The 23542-nt window shown below is 42.9% G+C and overlaps 1 protein-coding gene across 8 annotated transcripts in view; it reads left to right on the plus strand.

Annotated features, from left to right (window-relative positions):
- cfap99 (cilia and flagella associated protein 99) overlaps positions 1–23542 on the plus strand; it is a 62488-nt gene that overhangs the window by 25805 nt on the left and 13141 nt on the right. For 7 of the 8 annotated variants that reach the window (XM_088638111.1, XM_088638117.1, XM_088638132.1 and 4 more), the window contains 4 exons: positions 13652–13732; positions 16500–16568; positions 17236–17322; positions 17594–17671. In XM_088638111.1, coding sequence (XP_088494237.1) covers positions 13652–13732; positions 16500–16568; positions 17236–17322; positions 17594–17671 — 315 coding nt within the window. The remainder of the gene's footprint in view (positions 1–13651; positions 13733–16499; positions 16569–17235; positions 17323–17593; positions 17672–23542) is intronic. The other variant, XM_088638138.1, reaches the window with a different exon arrangement.

Below are 23542 nucleotides of genomic sequence, written 5' to 3' on the forward strand. Positions count from 1 at the left end.
TACTGTATGTAGACGTCAGTATTGTTCCTATTATCAGTGCTAAGAAGCACAAAGGTACACATGCTCTGGAGTAATTAAAAAAAGGAGTGAAGAGAAAATTGAAATATCCCTGAGAATTAAACAGCAAGATCTCAATGATGAGATGTCTGGATTATGTTCACATTAGTGTTTAATGGTCCTGGTCTTTTGCTGGCTGCCACAGATCCTTTTAATGTGAACAGCATAGATGGCACCTGAGGTTGAATTTTTCATGTCACTGCGCTTAGCGAGTTGGAGAGGGGCACAGATCGCTGTGCCAGTCCTCCTGCCCGTACAGACAGCCACAGGGGAACTGGCAGGCTTGGAGCATGGATGGTGCCCAGCTGTTAGTCAGATCAGAGCACAACAGTAGCTCAGTTCTCATCTCCAACCTGCTGAAGCAAAGGAACTGAGCATTATCTCTGTGACTGCGCTGCAGCACCAGCTGGCATAGATTACCCTCTCAGCGTACCACAGGGCTTCAGATACAGCTCCCTTAGCAAGACTGATGAGCCCTTATTAATATGAGCAGCCAGAGGAGAAAATATTCAAACAATGCAATGAAAATCGGGAATATAGCGACACGCTCCACACGTCCCTGGAAAGTCATGGGGTGAAAAGCCCTTGTAATGCGTAGCTTTTAATGTCTCATAACGAGGCAATCAGAATAAGAAAGCATGGAGGAGAATAGAGCTATCCATAGATAAACTGAGAGAAGAAACCGTAAAATCACCCTGCTCCCTGTAATAAAACTCCAGTATAGCTGGGAGCTCTTCTGCTGGCTCATTGGCAGTTAATACAAGCATAAGCAAGTTTACAGACCAGAGGAAGCGATTCTCCCCTTCTAGCTCGTTAGTGTTCAGAACGCTAACTGATCTGTGGATCTCATCTCATCCGTTTCATGAACGAAGCAATGGTATCATCTTGGACAATATGATTGGATAGATTGTTCCAGACTACAGAAATGTTTGTGGGAGCCTGGAAGTGGTTACTAGCTGGTAAGCAGTACTTTACACACAGTACTGCCTCCTATTCTCAGTGTTAAGTGCCCTTTGTAAATCGGACCACAAGTATTCGGGCAATAAGGCTGCTAAATAGCCAAGCTGCAGCTCCTTCAGCAAATCACCCGTAATCGCTACATGGACATTCAGTTGTCATTGTATTCAGCATACTGCACTAACTGGACATAATATATTGCATACACCCTGGACACATAGCAGCTCTATTCATATTGAATTTTGTCTGAGTTAATTTTATTCAGTTTCTATTGTACTATTATCTATTATTATGTAACCTTCTTTTGTAACCTTGATTGTGTAATTTTCACTCCCCCCGGTGAGCTCGTAGAAAAGACATGTCATTGCCAGCAACTACTGCTGCACGCTGTATTGTTGTGCATTTGATAAATGAACTTTGATTGATTGATTACAATTGGTCCAAACACAGCAATTTCCCTTTGAGGATTTTGAACACTTTAATCAGGTCCCCTCGTAGTCTTCTCCGTTTCGAGGTTCAAAAGATTTAGTTTCTAGCCAGTCAGAGTAGGGCAGAACTTTGAGCCTAAAAATGTACCTGGTTGCACTTCTCTAGACTGATTTCAGAGTGGTAATATTCACTTTATTATCAAGCTCACCAAATTTGTGCACAGTATTCTAAATGAAATCTTACTAACACATTCTTCAGTTCAATTACAACAACCCTTGATTTAAATTCTACCCTACTACGTTTATTACATTTTTCTCGCCTTTTTTATGGCTTCATCACATTGTCAGGAATACGTACATGATGTGTTAACAAAAGCACTTAAATTGTTTTCATAAATGGCTTCTTCAAACTCAGTGTTTTCTATTATATATTTATATTTTTGCTGACTGCATGTAAAACTGCACGTTGCTTGTTTGCTTCTTTGCTGTTTGTAGTTTGTTTTGCTGCAAACACCACTAGATCACTAGCAATACCAGTGTGTAGACCATTGGTTTAAATCAGGAAGAACAGTGGTCCAGTGGTCAAAGATCGCCATGATACTCCTCTAATTCCATCATCCCCTTTTGGAGCATTCATCCCTTAACTGTACTCTCAGCTTTCTATGCATTAAGCAGTTCTCGATCCAAATACATGAACTGCCTTCCATGCCTACAACTTGAAAAGTAGTCTTTAATGAGGATGCTTATCACACAACCTTTACTTTCTGAAAATTAAAGTGACCATATCGTATGTTATGTATCCATTACTAATGTTGCTTGTTCAAAAACCTCTAACAGGTTAGTTAAAGAAGACCTAACTTTTCTAAATCCTTAGTATCCCCCAAAATCCGGCTCGGGGGCCATTAGCCTCCTATCGGTGTCCCAAACCAGCTGAGTCTGGGACTTGGAGCGCCTGGTCCCGTTCCCCCATTTATCTCCCCGACCCTTCGCCAAATCCCACTCTGGTTTTGAAATTTATCTTGTCTGTCTTCGACCCTTCGCCGGATCCTGCTCCTGTTTTTAACTTTGTCTTGTGTGTCTTGGATTGGATCACCCGGCTCTGGACTTTTGCCTGTTCTGGATTTCCCTTCGGACTCCCCTTGGACTGTTCACCTGGACCCCCGAGCACCTTCGTCACGCCCCCTGTTCATCTACCAGCCCAGTTCCTCGTCTCCTCCCCGTGTCTGTTCACTGCCTTCCGGATTCTGCTGTCTGCATAGGGTCCTGAAAGACGGATCGTAACAATGTCCTTTGAATAACTTCTCTTATTTCTTTAATGCTTTGTGAATAACATCTCTTTTTTCTTTATGTACAATTGGTATCATTTCATAAGGCTCTGGAGCTGTACTTTACAGTAAGCTGGTGGTTCGGGTATGTAGAATACTTCTGACTCTTCAGTGCAGAAGTTGATTATGTAGGAGCTTGTCTTTCCTCACCCTGAGGCATGTTGTCAGGTGTTTCCTTGGTGAACACCTGAGTGCAATGTTTGCATCATGTTCTTATCTGTCAGACACATTCTTCTTTATTGTTCTTTTGCAATACTAGGACAAAATACATATTATTTTTTATTTTAGCTTCCATTGTGATACTGCTTTCTTTCTCTCCCAGCCTTGCTAATTTCCTTTTTCACTTGGGTATGCAGTTCATTATACTCCTTTTCTTTAACTGGGTCGTGTTTTTTTTTTTAATGGATTTAGTGCTTTCTTCCACCGTGCATCATTCTTAGTTGGTTTATTAATTCTTTTGGCCCATCGTTTTCTAGCCTTGCATTTGCTTACTCCTGGGATGAATATGCCCTGTGCTTCAAGTGGAATATCTCTAACCTGTTGCCTTCCACTCACTGATGATTCCTCACCTTCTTGTCCAGAGTGCAATGTAATGACTATGAATCTCCTAGTGATGGCTGACAAAGTGGCCCTTAAGGCTTCAGAGGCTCCATTTATTCTAAATATTTGCACCTGTGCACACTAATTGCTTGGAATTTTCACATATGAAAAGAAACACAACATCTTCTTCAGGTCTCAAGGCTCCACAGCTGCAACATTGGGTTTCTTTCCATCTCTTTTCAGCAGGGAATAAACCTTTACTTGTTCCTTTGCAGCCTGCGCATGCTGACGCAGCTCCCTACTGGAGCAGAATCCAATTTGAGGTAGTAAAGATTACTGGGAAGCATGGTTATCTATCCCAGGAAGCTAGACAGGTGGTCCAATAACTCTTGAGTAAGCTTGCTAGTGTATGTTTTATTTTGTGTTTGTATGTTAAACATCTTCAGATCTCTTCTTGGACTTTAATGTCCATCAGGGTGGACAGGCTTATGTGTGTTGGTCCCCTAAACCATTCCAGCATGCAGAGAGGAATCTTCAGAGGAGTTGGCCTTTGCCTGTATTGTTCTAAACCATGCTTAAAACCCATGCCACATTCAAACCACAGGTCCATAATGGAGCTACAACCTCTGTTTTCTTCACTTTGAAAATACTAGATCAATACAGGCATCCCTGTACCAGGTGCTCTGTTAACCTGAGTTGAAAGAAAACCAAGAAAGCAGTTGCTAACCATATTACTGTACATTTACCTGTAATGTTTCATTTTCAGCTTTTGACATTGATGTTTTTTTCCAGGCTATGTGAGGATGATTAAAATCTCTCTGATTCTGGTATTATAATTGATATATGAATTTAGTGGTCCATACTCTGAACACTAAAAAATTTCTTTTCTGAGACCCTGGATTCCTCCAGATGAGGTTCCTGTGCCTGAATTCTCTTTTCGATGTGTAGTGCTACTCCTTTATCTCTTCCATCTCCCATGTCTCCTGTGACCGCTGTGTATCCATTAATGTCATATTCATCACCATCACTTCCTCTTGACCACGTTTCCCTGATTCCAATTACATCACAATCGCCTGCCAATGCAGTAACGTCTTTTTCTTGTCATTTGTTCCTACTCCTCCTGACATTAGCACTTAATTGCTGAATTAGCTGGACTTCTGGTGTTGTGTTGCATTCTCTCTCTTGTGGTCCCCGGTCTCCCTGTGATATTTATATCCTGGGCTCCACTGACCGGCAGGAGGGTCGTTTGGACTCGGAGAGCTCTGGGAGGTGTCCATTCAGCAATCTGAGTCCAAGGTGGAAAGACACCCAACAGTGACTATTTTTCACTATTGATGAAATCTACCACAACATTCTCGGCTATCGATCACGACCAGCAGGGTCTTTCAGCACACGGCAGTCACGCTGGGGCTGAGACACGTACACAGCATAGAAATGCAACTCGCATAGTCTGAGTTCAGCCAGTTTCATCAGTGTTCTTAATCTGGAAATAAATGCCCCGTTAAGTGAGCGAAGCATTTTTAGCATTCCAGTGTCATGTGTGTGATAAAGATTGGAAGCTGGAGTCTTGCCTCAGTATTCCTTTCTCCTATCAGCCAGGCACAGTAATGGGATTTCACACTTTATTAAACAAATAGCAGATGCAAAAGGGAAGCAATCTAATTAGCACTTAGCCATTGCTTGTATGCATCACTGTGTCCTTGTTGATAATGATCACCAGCCTGCTCCATCTTCTTAATTATTCACCACTTCCTTAAAGATACAATACATACCTTTTGTTTACTAGCTGATTAATGCCTATTTTATTTGTAGATATTTTAAACTGAGCTTTAAAATAATCCCTTGTCCTGGGCTCTGGATTTGCTGTTACTCTCTTAAAACAGTTAACAAACGAGGAGCCCACTTGACCCTATTAGCTCATTAGGTTTCTACTAGCTAACAGATTGAGGGTCTCACCCAGCCTTTTCTGGAAAGACAAGATATCAGCTTCATCGCCATGATCAGACAGCTTGCATCAGTCTCCCACAACCCTTGGTGTAAAGAAGTGCCTCCAGTTCTCCTTTTTCAATGCATAAACTCTTTGTCTGTTCACTCTTGGTTATGAAGAAATACAATGAATTGCCTCTGTCAGTGTCTTTGAGGATTTTGAATACTTGAATCGGGTTTCCTTGTTGTCTTATCTCTTCTGAGCTAAAATGTAGGACAATCCACTACTAAGATTTTGTCCTTTAGTTTGACAGGGAGTATTTATTCAGCTTGGGCTGCATATTCCTTATGGCTCTGAGAGCTGTCTGCTGACAGGGCTTTGTTCCAGAGTTAAAGCAGAATTAATTGTCTGTCCAGATCATTCCTCAAAGCCCTGGCTCTGTCTGCTTCATATTATTTCAACTTCTCACATTTTTTTAAATGAAAGATCAAAATGTGAAGCTCTGACTTTGGAGTTTTTTACAATTTGGAATTGAGGCTGTCTGGCCTAGAGTTCAGTTTTGAGCAAATAGGTAAAAATAATGCTGATTGTAGTTAAAGAGCTGGTATTGTACAACTGTTGTAGTTCAGGTGCGTAGCTGCGTCAGCATGCGTAGGCTGCAAAGGAAGAAGTAATAGATTTATTCCATGCTGAAAAGAGAAGAAAGAAAACACAACGTTTCGGCCATGGAGCCTTCTGAAGCCACACCTGAAGAAGTTCCTTTGTACAAATGTTGACAGGTTGTCTCTTGGCCCCATCCTCAGGATGCTTCCTGTACACAATAACTCACTGTGTCACACTGTGTTTTGCAGCAATACTGTATCTAATCCAAGCTGTCACACTTTTGAGGCGTCTGTAAATCCCTGCTCCCAGAAGCTGTGGAAAGACCAAAAGAATGGTTGAGATGCTTCACAGAATGGTGATGCAAGCGAAGACTTCTGCATTATTCAGACAGAGCAGAGTATTTCGGCGGGCACCCCCTGCATGCATTGATTACCCATTCTGCTTCATAGCAATAGAAAAGGTGAAATTCTATCTTTGCTTGGATAGCCTAACCGTGTGGAAAACTGACTGCACAGTGCTTGTGGCCTGAAGCTCGACAAATGAAAGAACTAGAGCAAAAGCAACGTGTTTCTACCTGGATCGAGAAAGCCAATTTCTTTTCCACCTCCCGACACTCCGTTTGGAGTTTGCCGGTATTGCTTCAGGTCAGCCTGTTCCTCTCGCCCGTCCCTGCAGAGGGCTGGTGGCTACACCAGCACGAGATCACTCATCTTCTCTGCACGCCCCCCGGACTGAAAGCAGCAGAGGCTCAGTGTTCAATAAATGACAATAACGGCACTTGCACATTGCTTTTCTCCTCAAGGGATCGCAAAGCACTCCGCGGGTAGAAGGGCCCCAGCTTCATTCAACACTGAAGGGCAGATCCCAGCCGAGGGGTGGGCAGCACTCCCATGCTGTGTGGTAAAGCTCTCACAGCCCCGCTGCGCACTGCTAAGCGTTTCCCTAGTCCCGCTCGTGTCCTGCTAACAGGAGAATCACTTCTGTGCTGCTAGGCAAGCACACCTGAGCCCACTGGTGCTTGCTCTTGCACTGCAGGTGCACCTCGCCTCATTCTTGAGGTGAGCGATCTGTGAGCTGGGCACCACTGCCTGGGACTCTCAGCTGCAGGAGCTGGACTGCGAACAGCGTGAGACCAGGGTAGCTGCAGCCATTAGAAACGACAGGCATTCACCATGTTAAAACATGTTCAGGACAGGAAGTGCATCTTCAGAATACTTGACTCTGTTATATGAAGAGGGGTCCCAGCCCTGCGCTGTTCCCTCAGCTTGCTGTGAAAGACCCAGCTTTCCAAAATGCATTCTTTTCAGCATATCGATTGTAGCGCCAAAAGAGTGGGGAAAGTTTGCTGTAGTGTGGCTTTGTGGGAGAACATCCAGAAAACGTGAGAGAGGAGATATTAAATAAAACAGCAGCCTAAGTCAATCTGCAGCCTCAGCACTCTGGAATTTTACATTTGAACCCGCTCTCCCGACCCCTCTGAGCTGGTGCAGATAACTGCGGTTCCTGCAGAACAGTTCCCCCATGGGCTCTTATCAGACTTCTTCAGACTTTATTCTCCTTCTCTCAGGTTAGCTTGCCATTTCCTGTGTTGATTTAAAAAATAAAATCACTGTGTTCAATGAAGAAAGCTAAATGAAGAACCTGATGTTGTTCTGCAATCTAATTAAAAAAATTATAGCTATGGTAATGACATTAAACTTGTAAATTCATATATTTTTCTAATACACTAATGACTCCAAAGACTGGAGCAGTGCTCCTTTTTGTCCTGTCAGGCAGACGTGGTGAGAAAATATTTTTTCCTCTGACACTCGTGTACTGTTGCTTAAACCTAATTAAGAGCTAATACAACAAGAACTGAGAAAAAACACTGAATCTAGCATAATGTATATATATATAAACTCTTACAACTCCATTCCTCTGTGGATTTTCTGCTTTTATAAAATCTTCCTTATTTAATTAGGTTAATTTATTTGCCCCAAGTAGGAGATGTCACCCCTTCCTGCTGGGTTGCAGACGCTGGCCATCCCAGTTCAAGCAGATGACATGAAGCCCACTTGACAGTAATTGAAAAAGGGGGCTCTTGTAATTTTCCTGGGAGCTGGTGTCATTTTGAGGCAGTCCAAGGCCGTTGTGGAAGAGCTGCCCTGAGCTCTGAGAACGCCCCTCCAGGCTGTCGATCTCAGCACACGGTCTCTTAGATGTTTTGCTTTGGCTGACGGCACACATCCAGGAAGCCGGAAAGCAAGAACATGTTATTGAAACGCTGTTATTTTCACAGTGAGGGCTGCCTGCAACTGCCTCGAAAAGAGGCTTTTTGCAAAGTGGTGAGGAATACAGCGGAAAGTGGCTGCCTTTGCTCCTTCAAGTCACAGTTAAGGATTTGTGAAAGGCTGGTTACTCACATCCCGTCTGCTGGTTGTTCAGCTGAAAATGGAGACTGTGGTGGAAAGTTTCTGTGTTGACTCTCAAACTGTGTTTTTATCTTCCAAAGCAGCCCGTTGTGCCCATTTACTGTATGAAAATTGACCATTAGGCTCTGCATTGCGATGCCTTAACCATGACTTTACCTTGTTCTGTGATGGCTTTGGTTGCTTTCCCGTTCCTCCGTTGTGATCTCCCTGTACTTTACTACAGTGTGGTGTGCTGTTTTCAAGTCAGGGCTCTTGTTAGTCACCTTTCAGAATCGGAAATTGTCAGACCCTTATATGTAGGTGATAAGTCAACAGAATGGCACCAATTTCCATCCCCTTATAGAGGGGAAATAGCTACAATTCTTTGCCCTATTTTTTTCTATCAAAATTTACTTTATTTCCAAAATCAACATCTCACAATAAAACAGTCTCACAAAATTAGTAAACATTCTAACCAGGTATGAACTTCACGTAAAAACTTGTGACTTGTGTGCGGTGATTGTCCATTATCAATCTGTGCAAGTGGATGATGGGGCTGGATTTGAACACATAAAGAGTCCCTCCCAGCCCCTCCACTTGCTTTTGTCCATTAGTCCCTGTACAGGGCCCACAGTCCTCTCCAGCACCCCCTCGCCGTGGGGAAACCCCATTTGGCGACGTCGCGCTTCATCCTCCTCCTGAGGTCCGCCAGGATCCTCTCCTCCAGCTCCCTCGCTCCCCAGTCTGTGCTGTCCCGGGTGAGAGTGCTCCTCCCGTCCCACAGGCCTTGCTTTGTCAGGGACAGCAGCAGCCACAGCAGGAACTGCGTCCCCTTGTCCACTCCAGTGGGTGCATGATGTTGTCCATTCTGCCCCACACCGCCTTGGCGAAGGGGCAGCTCCAGAGCACGTGCTCCTGAGTCTCCTCGACGAAACACGTCCTCTGCCCTATACCATATTTGTAGGATGCCTTTATCATGGGAGCATCAGTTGGGGAACTCAGATAACATGCTTTTGGCATTTAGACAGAGATGACAAGTTCAAGGTGTTCTTTTTGAACACTGTGTAATGTTGGAGCCCTTAATGTTTTTCACAACCTCTTTGGCTCAGTCCAGATTTTCATCTAAACAGACAGATTAATCGTACAAGGAGACTGTCACCTGACCCCATGTTTCAGCACCTGAATGAAAGATCTGTCACCTGATGTGGCAGTTAGTCAAACTGGCCACTGGAATTGACTACAAACTCCTTTTTTTCTACTGAACTTGTCTCTGAAAAGTATTTCAGTAGTTTGCTGAGCTTTTCAGTTCAAGTGAATCTCTGTGACCTATCGTTATACACAAAGTATTTTGTAACTCTCCTTTCCTTCATATCGAATTTCTACTGTTTTTGTACATTTATTAGTGCACACTTCTTAAGACATTTTTATTAATGCATGTAAAAAAATTTTGTTTCCTTCTTTTGGTTGAAAACTGTCAATATACAGTATTGATCGAAAACTTTGGTTGCCCTGCAATTCTCCCGACTTACCAAAATAGATTATTCAAAATGTGTTCATCCCTAAACCATTTTAAAATGTGATATAATATCATTTTTACAGTTGCTTATTTTTAATGTTGGCCATATTATCTCCATGCTGTAGTGCCCTTTTGATCTGTACGATTGAGCACATCTGTATATCATTAACCACTGGCCATGTTCCTCTGGAGCACAAGCCACAGTCCAGTGCATTATTCTCCCACCAAGCTTCTTAAGAGGGCAAACTAGATTGCCTTCACTATACTTTCCTTCAGATGTGAAATACGGACTGCTGTGCGATTTTATTAGTGGAAAATGTCATTAGGAGCTCACCGCAAATTGATTTATGAGACTAAAGAGCAGCTTTGATATATGTGTCTGTGTGTGGCGGTGTGCATGTGGTTGAGTCTGTGATGAAACTTTGAAAAAGGTCATTATGACAAGGAAAAGAAGGAAGCAACTTGTTTTGGTTCCCCACAGCAGCACGCCAGAAAATGAATGAGTAATTACTTGTTAAACTTGTTGTGCTGTAACCTTGCTACCTAAACAACAATCACATTGTAGGCCTGCTTAGTTCCCCTTGAAACACTAGACATACTTGTTCACACATACATTTTGAGAATGTTGTGATAGTTTTCCCCTTCTTTATACTTGTCAGAGAATGAATTAGAACATGCCCACAAGAGGTTTTTACTCATGTTAATTTGAAAAATAAAATCTCTGTAAAATAGACAGGAGTAAATTACTTCATTACATTGCCAATGCTAGTAAATTAAGCATGCATTGTTGTTGTTGTTGTTGTTGTTGTTTTAAAGCTCACTCGCTTGCCAAGCGATTATTCTGTGTTCTGCATCTGCTGAAGTTGAAAGTCCCCAGGCGAGGTTACAATTGCACACGGTATGGAGTCTGTTTAAGGCAGGTATGTGTGTTCAGCAGTTAATCTAGCTCCACTAAAAGAAATAACATGAAAACTCATCATGTAAAGATCTGAACTGAACTTAGCTTAATTAAAGTATCAGCTAATAAATATCTTTAAGGCTTATTTCTCAAATCTGGTATAAGTAAAGGGTCCAAAGGGTGTGTGGCACTGAGCCAATCACAGAAGTGACCTCGCCTCCTCTGAAATCTGCCGTGGGTGAGGACCTGCTCTGTTGGCGTGGCGGAGTTACCCGCTGTCCAGGGAGCGGCTCCTTGTGTGACCAGAGCGAGTGAGCTACCGCCGTTGGATCCCAGCGGGGGCAGAAGGGGCTGTGCAGCTTGCTGGACATGTACGCCTCTTTATTTGTGCAATAGGATGAGCATGCATCTGTCCAAGGCTTGTCAGTTGTATTTTATGACCACTGACAACAGCAAAGGACTTTCTATGTTAAGCTGAATTTATAGCTCGAGACTCTCCAGGTTTCATCGAATAAAGTGCCCGTTTGTCTCTCTAAAGCATGGGGAGAAAGTAGAGTTTATCCAGTGCCCTTCTCCAGCTCGCCCTGGACCTGGCTCGCAGGTTTACTCCTTAATGAATCTCAGGAATCTCCCACTGGAATACTGATAAGAGCCCTTTATTTTTTATGTCATTCAAAAAAGGATTCTTATCACTATTTATTATATGTGAACTGTAGAGGGGTCTCCCAATTGTAATATTAGACTTGAAAAATACTTTAGCCTCCAGTAGGAAACTTACTGTTCACTTGCAGATGTACCAATCTGGATCCCAAACTATCTGCTGTGATTGATCTCGTAGCTCTCAGATTGTGGGAGTCTCAAGCAAGCTACCAAGCATGTTGTTGAAGCTGCTACCATCTTGTCTTTACTGAAGAGGTTGGATGAGACAGTCAGATCAGTTAGCTAATAAAAAGCAAATGGGAAAGGTGGGTCAATTGAGCTCTGCTCCTTTGCAAGTTTATATTCCTATATTCTCTCTATCGCTCTTTTTTTCTTCTTATTTCAAATACCTTCACATACCTACTAATCAGGATGTGTTGGGGGCATGAAGGTTTCAGGATGACAATGGGCTGCCCTTTTTAGACAGAAGCAAGCCCTCACAGTACCAATAATAACTGTCTGGGTTCAGTGTTTTAGGTACAGCACACATTGATGAAACGTATTAGCTGCTAGCCAGCCTGAAGTCTGAAGTCTGGTGCACTTTGCATACCACTGTAATCATCTCCTACTGCGCTGTCATCTGCAGTTTCAAACAAAGCTTTTTTTTAGTTCCCTTCCATAATAGACTGTCGCCAGATGTCTTTCAGCTTTTATAATGACACATCATGTGAAGTGAATCTGTCCATCTTGAACATTACCCAGACCTTTTACCTTGCTTCTTACTGCTCTATAAATACAATTTTGGCTGCTTGTTGTTGATGTGACAGGGATTGAGCACATCATGTCTGCAGCTCTAAGTAAACTTCTGGGACAGTCAGCACAAATGCCAAAGCACTGCTTATTGCAACGCAGAAAGCTAGTAATATGCCAGAGCAATAAGATAATACTTCATGCAAAACGTACTAGGTTCTGATTTTAATTGCTCTACAGCAGGTCAGTTACAACAGTCACTGGATTACACGATCCAGTCCTAAATCAGATCTGAATGGGACCTGGTCACTGCGGTCACTTAAGGCACTAATTAAAACTAATTAAAAGTTCTGCTGAATGTGACCGTGGTCACCCAGATCAAACTGTTGACCACATGACAACACTCTGTCCCTTGTACAAATTTGCAGAGATGTTCTCCCTTTCCTCTCAAGAGCATTAGAATGGTTAACTAACCTTAAATTGGACTGATACTGTAGTTGTTCCTCCAAGTTGGCCATAAGATTGAAGAAAGGTCAAGTAGTCTGTGATCAGACTACTTGACCTTTCAAAACCTTCTAGACGAATTAAAACAAATTAGCACATACTTTGAATTCAATATCCGTAAAAATATGTTTTGATAGGTTTTAACCTGTACGGACATAAATAAAAAAAGGATATGAGGCACTTTCAAAACAGACTGCCCTAGTAGGCTGCTCAACTTTAGCATGGAAGTGCTTTTTAACCCTTATTACACAAAAGTTGTGGGAGTGTGGAACAATATGTTTAGCTGTTGAAGTTGATAAACTGGCTTTGGATCAATTCTCTACTGACTATCAAACAGGATAGATTTCTCCAGGAAATGACAGGATTTGAGACCTTCAGGTCAATAAGCTACTAATATGCAAAAGATCGAGATGCATTGTGATTCTTTCTTTGTTACTGTTTTCTTATTAAAGGGTTTTGAATCAGATCTGCCAGTTTTTTAGATGATCAATTTAATAGTAATAGATCAATATAGATCTATTTTCTGCTTCCATAACAGGATATGCTGCTCAATCCAAACATAGCTCTTTGGATAAAGAAGTTAGTACCTGTCCAAAATACACTTTAAAATACATTTTATAACACATTTATAATTTTTATTTATGTGATCTGATTTTAACATCCGTGATTTGCTTTTCACTACACAGAAACCATGATGGATTTCTGATAATCAATAAACAACAATAATCAATAATGTCTTGGACACAAATTATCTCTGTTACTCTGCAACATGTTCAAACAAATAATTGCAGTCGTTTATACAGGTAAATGTGTGACGCTTTTTAAGAGCATGCGAGAGTGCTGCTTTGGTCTCGGGGAAAAGGAACAGGAAATGAAGATTGGGGAGGGGAGGGCAGTCTTGTTAAATCTGTGTTCAGTCTTGACATCATATTGAAATAACCCTTGCCAACGAAGAGCAGCAGTCATTTTATATTGTGCAGCTATAAGGCTGTCTGTGTTTTGGAGGGGCGTTAAATATCAGTTCAAGACTGCATCTTACCAAGAGCTACCAAGAGTTCTGTTGTCAAGTGTGGGGTGTTTTACCTGCTCATGAGACCTGCATGGCCTTCTGTTCCAGATCCCTTCCAGTACCTACAGGCCTCCCAGAGAGATACAGTCCCTGGAGGAAGAGAAACTAAGAAACCGACAGATGGCAGAGGTGAGGTAGTGGGGAGGAGGGGCTGCAAAAATCACAACAGAATTGTTCGTGGGTGTTGTCATCATCTTCTCCTTATTTGCTCTGCCATTTTTGAAATCCATCTGCCAATCCACTTCAGTTTTTCCAGCCCAAAGATTCTCTGCAGTGCCTGGGCTGAGTTTCCTCACCGTGCGTTGCGTTATAAGGTCTGACAGTGGTTGGGCCATAGGGGAAACCTACTCCCCCCAGCGTTTCCAGTCCATGGGGGCCAGCTCCTGCCTTCAATTAGGGAGCAGGATCCAAATTTTAACAGCAGAACAAACACAAAGCAGGCAACAGTCATTAGATGGTGAGAAACAACCAGGAAGCTGAAACAGGCACAAACATGAGAATCTTTCCTCTTGGATAGGTTCTGTGTATTCTCACTCCCTCCAAAGAGCAGGGCATTAGAATGTGAAATGGATTGCAAAACTGATTGGAGGCTATTTGGCCTCTCTGTTGTGTTAGGTCACTAGTGGCTATTTTGGAGTGTCTTTAAGCTGTTTATTGTAGGAGCTCTGTGAATTGGCTTCCATAATGTCAGAGTTGATGATTTTTTCCATGCCTGAATCTTATAAGTGCCCCCTGTGTTCTTTGCCACCTAAATTGAACTTTGATTTGTGGTCTGAGTTTTCCTGGCCTCTGTCTTAAGGGTGAAGCAGGGGATTGGACTGAATTTTTTGTCTGGTCACTTTCAGCACTTTGTATACTTCAGTCCAAAATGACATTTTTATTAGACCACTAATAAACAACTACTGCTGCTCAAATGATTGTGATGGACTGGCGTCCCTTCCAGGGTGTAACCTGCCCTTTGTCCGTTGCTTGCGGGGATAGGCTCGGGCTCCTCTGCGTCCCTGAATTGGATAAAGCAGTTAGGAAATGGATGGATAAATGATCACTTGTATACAAAACATCTTACATTTGTATCCATTTGTACATCTGGGAGCAATCTGTAAATACTGGGGCAATATGGGTGCAGTATCTTCTACAAAGCTGAAGCTAAGCAGGTGTGACCCTGGTCAGTACCTGTATGGGAGACCTCCTAGGAAAAACTAAGGTTGCTGCTGGAAGAGGTGTTAGTGGGGCCAGTAGGGGACACTCACACTGCGATCTTTGTGGGTCCTAATGCCCCGGTATAGTGACAGAGACACTATACTGTAAAAAGGAGCCATCCTTCGGATGAGACGTAAAACCGAGGTCTAAAAATCTGTGGTCCTTAAAAATCCCAGGGCGTTTCTCAAAAAAAATAGGGGTGTAACCCCGGAGTCCTAGACAAATCAGGCAAACCTACCAATCATGGCCTCCTAATAATCCCCATCTATGAATGGGCTTCATCCCCACTGATAGCTGATGTGTGGTGAGCGTTCTGGCGCACTATGGCTGCCGTCACATCATCCAGGTGGGGCTGCACATTGGTGGTGGTGGAGGGGATCCCCATTACCTGTAAAGCGCTTTGAGTGGAGTGTCCAGAAAAGCGCTATATAAGTATAAGCTATTATTATTATTATTATTATTATTATTATTATTATTTATTAAGGGTACCAATCCCAGCAGTGGCTCACCTCACAGTCCTCCACTACTGCTCCTAGATCCTTCAGCAGGATTTTTTGCTCTAAACAGAGTCTTGCCAGAGAATACAGTGTTGCTTTTTATTGTACAATCAACTTGGATTGAGTCTGTCTGTTTGTTTTTGTCACCTGCTACTGGTTGACCAGCAGTGAGCAGGAGCTGCTCTCAGAGCCCTGCTCTGTGACAAAGGCTGCAGCTGCCCTTTCACTGTGGTGACATTTGAGGGTTACAATGGGCAAATTAATCATTCATGCAGCCACTCATTAACCTTGCCATGGGGGGGGAGGAGAAACAAAAGATGCCGGAGTAATCAATTGTGAGTATGATGGAAGTGTGAGCAAGCACGTGTGCTTTAAGTGTGACGTGACTCATGCACAATTACAGTGCATTAGGGAAATGAGCCTGTAATCATGCCCATACCATACGTGCTGATACCCCCAGTTCAACAGCATGGCAAGAAGCTCACTCCATACTACAGGACAGTACATACGTGTTTAAACTGATAGTAGCGACGATTTATTTTTCAGGAAGAGTTGCAGCAAAGAGAGTGCATTCAGCAACTGCAACTGAATATAACAGATGTTCAGGTTTTGTAAAGTGGTGATCAAAATTGTACCCGGTATCTTAATGGAGGTGCACTGTAAAAACTTCCTGTGGATTTAATTCTTCTTTTTCAGCTGTATTTCCCAACATTCCGTCTGACTTTGTGATTTACTTCCCAGCTGAAAAATGACAGGCGGTTCCTCGTCCGTCACGGCCCTTGCTGTCTGTTGAAATACTTTAGGTGAAGCGGCGAGGGAACACTGAGAAAGATTCCTTCTGAGTGAAATATTCTGAAAACTGCACGTTTCTGGAACAAACTACCCAGCCATGTTGCCAATGTGCTCTCTTTTTCGAGCAGACAGTTGCATGCACGCCTCAAATAAATTAGCCACTTGCAACCAAACTTTTTCGATGGGCTGAGTGGCCTCCACTAGTTTGTGACTGTTGTTATGTGTTTATGACAGTGCCCCAAGGTACAAGAAAGCTATACGAGACAGTTTAGATTTAAGTCCATCTGCCCTGTAAAGTGTATTAATGTTGGTTTAGAAATTAAATTAGCAGTTTTAGAGCCTAGCTGCTTATCAGTCATGCACAAAGGAGATTCATATATACATCTGCACTGTGTATTGCTCTCCAGACAGCCTTGCTAGAAGCGAACAGCCGCCAGTTCAAATGTGCAAATGCAGAGAAGTCAGAGCGCTCCAAGGTACGTTCCTTATTATTTATTATTTTCAAGTCATTTGGAGTTGATGAGAATTGATGTTCACATTTAAAATGCACATGAGATGACTATTACCGTTTAAGCAGAAAGAAGATCTAGTTATAATTCATTGAATTCCTGTTGGTCTAATTTACATTTACAAGGCAATTAAATGACAGCTATGCCTTCATTGTTAGTTTTATGTTTGTCACGTTTCATTTCAAGTATTTTAGTAGGGCATATGACATACTATGAAGGTAGGTCTTTGACAGCAGTCAAACTAAGCAGTCAGCAGTCAACTAAACATTGTAATAAAATACAAGCAGTATCTCATGATTATTAGAAACCTACAATAGTAAAATCTCTAAGTTATCAAGAACTATACAATGCCTTTACTAAAATTAAAACTAAATAGGAAAAAGACATTCCTATGTTGGTACATCAACACATTATAAGCCTGAGTTCAGTGAATTTAACTACAGTACTTAAAAAGTCATTTTTGCCAACAATTCTTCTATTGTTAGGGCTCAGGATGCATAATATTTTGCTGCTATTTTGGTCACTGACAGCCATGCAGAAGAGAATTTCTCCATGCTCATTACAACGTGCAAGTACTCTAATCCTCGTTGGTCATGCTATTGTTTCATCTAATGATACTGTACTTGTCTTACAGCAAGTGATCTCACAAATTGTAAAGGAAACGGAGGCAAAGCTAAAATTTGATGCACACTATTCCTCTGGAACACCAGCATTTTACAAGGTAAAAAGTTATCTTTTATTCCTTCCAGGACATATAAGGGGCACCGTACACCCCCCAAAATATTGGGAGAGCAAAGTCAAAAACTGACTAGAGAAAAATAAGCTTACAGTCAAGCAGTTTGTAATTATGATCATGAGATTAATACAAGGAGGTTATTAAGCCGTGCAAAGCTATACAGTATCTGAAACTGGCTCACTTGATATAAGAAATGATGGCAGCAGCAGAATTAATTCTGAACTTTACAAAAACATTTTGTTTGCTTATGTCGAAGAAAATGCTCCCATACTTAACGGACAGTGCTTCACCATGCAGCAAGACCCAAAACATAAGTCCAAGACAGGAGAAAAAGGTGAAACTTCTTACACTGGCCAAGTCAATTTACAGATTTAAATCTAAATGAGCAGCTGTAGAACAAATTGAAGTTATTACACCCCAACCAGGCAAGAACTCAAAAGTGGCTGCAGCAAAGCATCTCAAGGGATTAGACAAAGAGTTTGGCTATACAACCAAATATTGGCTTTTATAAAGTCAATATTTTTATAAACTATTTGTAATATTTATAAAACCTTTTATAAAATTTACTTCAAGTGAAGGTGCTGCAATACTTCAATTCAAATCACTGGGCAGAATACAGCGTATGTTTTTTTTCTAATGTGATCAAATGTATGCAAGGAATTACCCAATAAAATGTATATTACATTGTATTTATTTTATGTATTAATCACATGACCACAAATACAAATTGTAGTGCTGTCCTGGTACCTTTGGTGGACTTAACGGCACAGCTTTGCTCTCTGCTTCTCTATGCTCTGCTGTTACATGCACAACTCCCTCTTCCCTTTCGAACTGCATTATTTTCCTGTTAGTCATGCTTACTCAGGCGCGGCACGGTTATAAAGAACAAGGCTTTCTGCTGCACTCCCAGCCCCTCACGCCAGGCAGAGCACTAGGAGAGAAAGCCTCACACGGCCATTGTCTGAGATCTATTCATGGCGAAGTAGAAGGAAAGTGTCAGGATGTTGTGCGTGTGATGCAATATAAATTTTCATTTTTCACTCTGAAAGCTAGGTCTTAGTTCTGGGATGAACGGAATGTTCTGGCAATGTATAACATTGAAGAGGACAAGAATGTGTTTTTTTGTTATTCTTTCTGTGTCAGGCTCAGATGAATTGGAGTTTGCTTTATACATTTGCTGTACGTGGGCTGGACTGCTGTTCCTTTCTCTTAGCCTTAGAAATCCCCACTTAGTGTTGACCTCCAGAGCAGAGGCAGAGCTGCTTTGCTCGAGATGTGATGCCCTGCAGACGGATTTCTCTTTGTCCTTCCCACGTGTCTTCTCCTCAAGCCCATCACCCAGTGGGGCTGTCGTTGAGATCGGGCGAGATCAGAACAACACGCACTCTCAGCAAGACAGAGGAAGGAAACAATCTTTCTCTTTAATAAGAAACATTTCGCCGGACCTGCGATCAGATCTAGATAATAAACAAAGTCAATAAGGTAAACCTCTTGGTTCAAAAATATGGTCCATTCAAACGGCACTCCAATCACTGCTGCTGCTGCTGCTGCTGCTGCTGCTGGTAATACGATTCACTGGTGTTCCTGAACTGCCCAGCTGTTCATGTGAATGAACTGTAAAGATTATGGAGTGTGTGATGGATCACCTTCAGTGGGAATCGGCGCTACTCCCAGTAAGGAGACCCCTTTGTGCCCCAAGGCAGTTTCACTCTCAAATAATGGAAAACAATGCTTTTATTTCCTGAAATACTGTGGGCCCTGAACTCTTTGTTGGTGATGTTTGTTTTTGTTATATTGTTATATCAGATAATACACACTTCACAACAAATTCCCCCTAGGGGATAATAAAGCTTGAATTCATTTCTGGAACTGGACAAATACCTGGCAGCGCTGTGCTGGTCTCTGGTATGAAAGTAGTTCCTATTGTTCTATCCTGCTGTTGTCCTGTTGTTGCTGTTGTTATTGTTTATTATGTTTGTAATGTACGGTCTACAATGTGTGGTGTCGTCTGCTGTACTGTGTCGATGTCCTGGGAGATCGGTGCGAATAAGAATTCCAATGTACATGTACATGTGGCAATAAACTGCTCTACTACTCTACTGCTACAGGCAGGGAACAGTTTATACTCTCCCTGGATCAATGGCATGCAGCAGCGTGCGGAGCTGTGAGAAAGAGCAGGAATGCATCTCCCTCTCAGTATATGAAGAACAGTGTGGGGAGTGCTCACTCCTGTAGGTCTAGACCCTTCCCTCACATGTCCGCTGTTGGAGGTGCAGCGAGCAGCAGCCGAGAGTCGTAAGGCGAACCCGTGCGCAGGCGGGGAGCAGCGGGGTGCGTGCAGTAAACACGCAGACGTGGGAACGGGCAGGCAAACAAGGGGAGCGGGCACACCACGGTCCGGGGCCGTGGTCCAGTGAGGCCAGGGGCAGATCCGGGAAGGCACGATGGCACAGCACAGGGAGAATTCACATCCGAGGATAAGACAGGCAAGCCGAGTCCGTAGCCGAGAGCAGAGCGTCCAAGCCCAGCAGGGTCCAAGCCCAGTAACACAGAGGAGCCTAAGAGGCAAGGGGGTCAAGGCAAGTCAGGTCAGGAATCCAAGCGAAGTGAGAGTTAGGAATCATAGGAACCTGACACTGGAGAAACTCAGAGCTCAGATCACTGTCACAGGAGCCTTTAAATAGCCTGATTCACCTGAGACGGGCCAGATAGCAATAGTGCACAGGTCATTCTAGCTTCCTGTCTGATTCCATGGCCACGCTAGCTGGTTCCCAAGGCACCAGTGGGAGTGAGCACGACGAGAAGGGCTTGCTCTTTCTGAAAAGTTCCTTCAACCAAGAAATATTGAAATATGACATTACCTTTACACAGAAAATGACAAAAGCATGAATCTGTTTAACAAGCACCAGAGCAGTACTCCTCAGAAACTCTTCCCATAGTTACAGCTCTGATGTACATCGTCCATCGGCTCTTTCTTCTGCCCCTTGTGTCCATTTCACACGACCAGCGATATTGCTGCAGACAAGCCACTCACACTGTTAGCTTGTTTGCCCACTCATTTAAGACCACCCCCTGGTTTCATTCTAACATTGCACAAGTTTCAACCTACCCTTCTCTTCAACGCTCTGCCCTCTTCAGCCTCCAGTTTTCTCCATATGTCCCTTCTTGTCCTCTGTCCTCCTCATCCTGTGTCTTATTCTGCCTCCTTCACCTCCTTGGCCGCCCCTGGGTGGATGCAGAAACCTAGAAGTGTCAGACCTTCACCATTTCCATCCATTTCCATCCAGCTGTTTAGACTCTGCCTTTAGCCTTTAGCTATGAGTCATCGCTCCATTGCAGTCATTTCAGTGACTGTGATTGCTTTTCTTCACTTGCTGCGGCCTGTACCTTTACAGCCTCATGCATCTCAGCTTGGCACTCATTTCTGTGCTTTGTGTTCTTGCTCTGGTAACTGCATTCTGTCGGATTATCGGATTAACCGATTCCCTTACACTACGTAAGGGCACTCAGTCTGTTTGCGCAATTCTGGGTTGTGAATCGATACAGGAATCATCTAAATAATAATAATAATAATAATTACAAATTGTAGCAATGAGCCATTAGGTGACATAAATATAAATTTACTAAATTATATTTTAGTATAATTCGTATATTTTAGTATAATTACTAATATCTGGGTAAATATCTGGGGTAAGGTCTCTTGAATGCTTCTCCAATAAAATCTGTACAAAACCCCTGTCCCATGCTCTGTTATATACCTGTGTCCACACAGTCGATATGCAGTATTCTGTAATCCAAAAGTCAACCCACTTCAAACTTCTGCAGCAACTACATTTTCATTTAACTGAAAATAGTGAGACTTTGTGACAGCATATTATTAATTATTTATTATTAACTGATAATTAATAACACGTTTACATGTAAACTTTTGTCCCAAAATAGTTTCTTTGTCATCCATGTCATGTATGGTTCTGACACTGAGAAGATATATGTGAAAACATGCTGATAATGTTAAAAAATCTGTCCAGACTGAGATTTCACCAGCCGTTTCCATGCAGTACAGCAGGGATGTTTTATGGAACGGGCTGAGGAGCTGAGTTGAGGACAATGGTGTTATATCAGAGACAGCTATTGTCATTAGGCACCAAATTCAGGCAATACACTATAAAAGTGTGAAGAAAAGTTCAGTTATAATCACCGTAGTCTTGCTCTCAGATTTTACAGAGACAGTAAAGATGTAAATGTTAATGCTGTCTGTTCTCTCCTCTCTGAAACACTAATTATCTAAATCCTCCATATACCCCGTAAACACATTGAGACCAATTTTATAGACTTCAAGTGGAATACTTTGTCTGTATTAAGGGGACTTTAAAAGAGACACTGATTGACTGTGTTGAGCACACGTACGGCACTGGTGCACTGGTTCCAGTTAAAGTAGTACATCTGCAAAGTTAAACAGTAAAGAAAAGAATGAATTTCAAAGTTCATCAGGTCCACTCACTATGAATGGATGCTGGATAACTGCTGTCAGAGCTGCACTGGAGAACCTGATTTCCTGCAGCGCTGTTTTTCCATGCCCCTTGCAAAATAGGTGCCCTGGTTGCTTATTTCAGTAAGGCAGGGCCCTGTATCACCCGCTTGTCCCCGTCTTCCCTGTGCTGGGACAGGACTACTGCCATCCTCCAGCCAGCTGCTGGGAATCTGGAGCTGCTCAAGGTGGTGTATCCCACTCCAGCAGCTCTCCTCCTGGGAACGTCCTCTCTTTCTTCTTCCTTCCCCTCCTCGTCCCCATGTCTTCCTGACTCTGGATTCTCTCTGGGATACGGGTGGTGCTCCCATCACTGTTCCGCTTCAGGCTGCCCTGAGATGGTCTTTGGTCATTGTTGTGGTTCAGACGAGAATCTTAAAATCATGTGCCTGGACAGTCTCCACATTACAGAGCCTCTTGCAGCCTTAACTATGGGTCCCAAACCTAATGATCTTTGTATGGCTTGCTGTTTCGGAGGAGCTGAAATCCCAACTCTATTTCTTCTGTCTGATTTTAAGATCAATATCTGTCTGGTGGCGATCCTTTAAATCCCTTGTCCCTGCTGGAAAGCCTGAGGTCAGCTGGGTGACATGCTCAGTGGCTTGTGTAGTTTCAGTTTCTGCGCACACAGCAAAAGACCACATTTCTAACGGCCACGTCGAGATCATTCATGTGCTTTGCTCTTTTTCTCATTAATGTCTACTTCATGAGGTCCTGCTCTGGGCCACCTGCAGGGTGCTACAAAAGATGGCTGTCAGGTCCCTTTTCTGTCTTCAAGTCTTTAATTCAAGCTGCAATTTGACAGTTGTCAGCCTTGGAGTCTTTTATACAGTATGAGTGCCTTTCTCCCTGTCTGTGGGCTGCTGTCTGACTCACTGACCCCTCTCTCCTTCCTGTACCCTTCACTGACGTGTTCTGATGACCAGTGACCCGGAGCCCGCTGTCATCATGGCTGTCCCTCTCACCGAGCCTCCTGATCCTCAGCAAATGCTTCGTTTCTCATTTTATTATGCCTTCCTTTTATTATTCATCTATTTTCCTTTTATCTCCCATTTGGATTCATCACTGCACTCCCGGCACTGATCTAGGAGAACAGCATGATCACAAGAAAGTAAAAGGGATTTGAGCTCAACAAGGCTGGTGACATTTTCAGGGATCTAAGGAAAGCGTCACTGGCCTTTCTTTAAAGCTGGGTATTCCGAGCGTGTCAACCTGCCCTTGAATTCACAGTCACCCCCTCAACTGCCCACCTCTCGTGGGTCAGCAGTTCACTGAAAGGGGATAGAAGTGCAGAAGTGGGGCTTCTCTAAGGACAGCCGGTTCTTCTACCAGAGCTATGAACTGCTTTTCAGCATGTGTTTGATCTCTGTAAAAGGTAAGCATGTAAGAAGTGCCCATACATCCTCTCGCCAGCTCCGCCATGCCTGTGATGGAGGTCTCGATTGCCTTCTGAGATGGATGGGGCTCTCTACTCGGGTACCAAAGTGCCATCTTCGATTTAATTTCCAAGAATAAAGAAGATAAATACACGAGATACTCCACTGCACCTGCATGTGCTGTGGCATTGTTGAAGGTTTTGCACCGTTACCTTTGTTGAGGTGTTAAATGTGCTACAATACTTTAGCAAGTATGTAAGTCTTTAAGAGAAAGGAAAAAATTCACTTTGCATGAATTTAA

The sequence above is a fragment of the Lepisosteus platostomus genome, chromosome 1 (genome assembly GCF_059453375.1).
Source record: "Lepisosteus platostomus isolate fLepPlt1 chromosome 1, fLepPlt1.hap1, whole genome shotgun sequence".
NCBI lineage: Eukaryota > Metazoa > Chordata > Actinopteri > Semionotiformes > Lepisosteidae > Lepisosteus > Lepisosteus platostomus.